This window comes from Cryphonectria parasitica, assembly GCF_011745365.1.
Source record: "Cryphonectria parasitica EP155 unplaced genomic scaffold M406scaffold_8, whole genome shotgun sequence".
Classification (NCBI taxonomy): Eukaryota; Fungi; Ascomycota; class Sordariomycetes; order Diaporthales; family Cryphonectriaceae; genus Cryphonectria; species Cryphonectria parasitica.
In genome coordinates this window covers 2,689,787-2,691,487 of record NW_024468916.1, presented here as the reverse complement: position 1 = coordinate 2,691,487, position 1,701 = coordinate 2,689,787, and the positions used below count along the sequence as shown (strand labels likewise).

Below are 1,701 nucleotides of genomic sequence, written 5' to 3'. Positions count from 1 at the left end.
CACTCGACTATGGCCGAGCCCACGTCAACACCAGCAGCTACCATACCGTCGCCATGTCTAGCAGCTGCCAAAAAACTGTCCCGAGCCAAGGAGCGCTCCCTGGAGACCTCGCGTGAAGATCACCTACCGAAGCTCGCGAATACGAACAGAACACCAGTCGTGGTGCTTCTCGGTGATTCCATGATCGAGCGCATGACCACCACGGGACTGTCCGCAAGCCTCGAGCTGTGGCCATCACACACGATGATGACTACAGGCCAACTAGAAGATCTGAGCTGTGATGGCAAATGGGAGCCTTTGCTGAAGGCCACCTCCAGGCTTGGGGGTCTTTACAAGATCACGAAGGACTCGGAACACAAGGCGTTCGGCAGACTCGGCTCCGTGTTGAACGCCGGTTGCGGCGGAGACAAGATTGAGAATATCCTCTTTCGGCTACTTGGAGACCCGAAGCTCAAACTGCCAGGACTCCTTGACGTGCTTTCTCGGCGGAAAGGCAACGTAAGGCTTTGGGTCGTTCACTGCGGCACGAACAACCTGCACAAGAAACAGGGCCTGCCTGACGACAGCATCAACGCCTTGCGTGTGCTCTTGACTACCATACTGCAGGCGTCTGCACCGGGGACTTCAGTATTGCTCACAGGCCTGTTTTATCGTAAAGACATACCTGAAGAGCTTGTGGAACAGGCCAATGCGAAACTCAGGGCTCTAGTTGATGAAGTCGCTCAGGCATTTCCCGGCCTACTTTCTGAAGTTTTGTTGCTGGAGGCCGAAAAGGGCAAATTTTCAGACAAACAAAGGTCGGAAGATTCTGGCCTCGGCTCATATGTTGATGAAAAGACACAGGGTCTAGTTACGACTACCGACCAGGTCAGGTCATCAATGTCGCATGCCTTGAGGGAAGAGAGAGCTGCCTCTGGAGACCCTGCCATCTCCCAAGGCGAGCCAAACACGCCCGAAGAGACACAGCTCTCCGAGAGAGCCAAAGGAAAACGGCCAGAGGGCTGGATCAGTGAAACGGCTCGGGTGGATCGGCTTGACTTCGTGTCACCATCTACAGTACAAGCGTCGGCGCAGATAGACGACAGAGAGAGGATGGAAGACCTTGACAGCGAAGAACGACGTGATTCAGCCATCAGTGCAGCATTGTCAGAAGCAGGATCGCACGGCAAGGCGAGTCCAACTGAATCAACCGATAATACAGCGATGTCCTCGGGCCTAGATCCCACAATGCCCCAGTTCAAGCCCAACTGGTGGGATCTCATTCCGCCTGCACGACAGGCCGCGCCGCGAATCATGTTTTTACCCGCACCTAAGGGAATCGACCCCGACATACATTTAGACGATCATGTCCATCTAAATCTGGAGGGCTATCGACAATGGATGGTCACACTATTCCCTGCAGTGATGGCCATGTTGATCCACGCTGACTAGATGTACCGAACGCTGATGCATGGCGATTCACTACATGGCTTAGGGCAAGGTATTGCAAAGACACGATATGGAACGATAATAATGGATCGGGCAGAAACGTTAGTCGGTCGTTATGGATAGGAGCATAAAGGACCCAACTGGATCCGGGTCAACAGAAAATCCATGAAGCCTTTCATCGATGCACTGGGGGAGCAGCGAGATACGCGAGGTCGAATATGCCAAGGCTCCGCCGTCTTCGACTACCCGATCGCCAGCGAGTCACTTACAGAA

The 1,701-nt window shown here is 53.9% G+C and overlaps 1 protein-coding gene across 1 annotated transcript; it reads left to right on the top strand.

Moving 5' to 3' along the window:
- Positions 1-498: 498 nt before the first annotated feature.
- On the top strand, positions 499-1,416 carry M406DRAFT_233842 (uncharacterized protein; the record flags this gene model as incomplete). Its single annotated transcript, XM_040915950.1, has 2 exons — positions 499-750; positions 1,279-1,416. Coding segments are annotated over 2 exons (390 nt in total), but the record flags the coding sequence as incomplete, so codon positions are not given.
- Between the last annotated feature and the right edge of the window lie 285 nt (positions 1,417-1,701).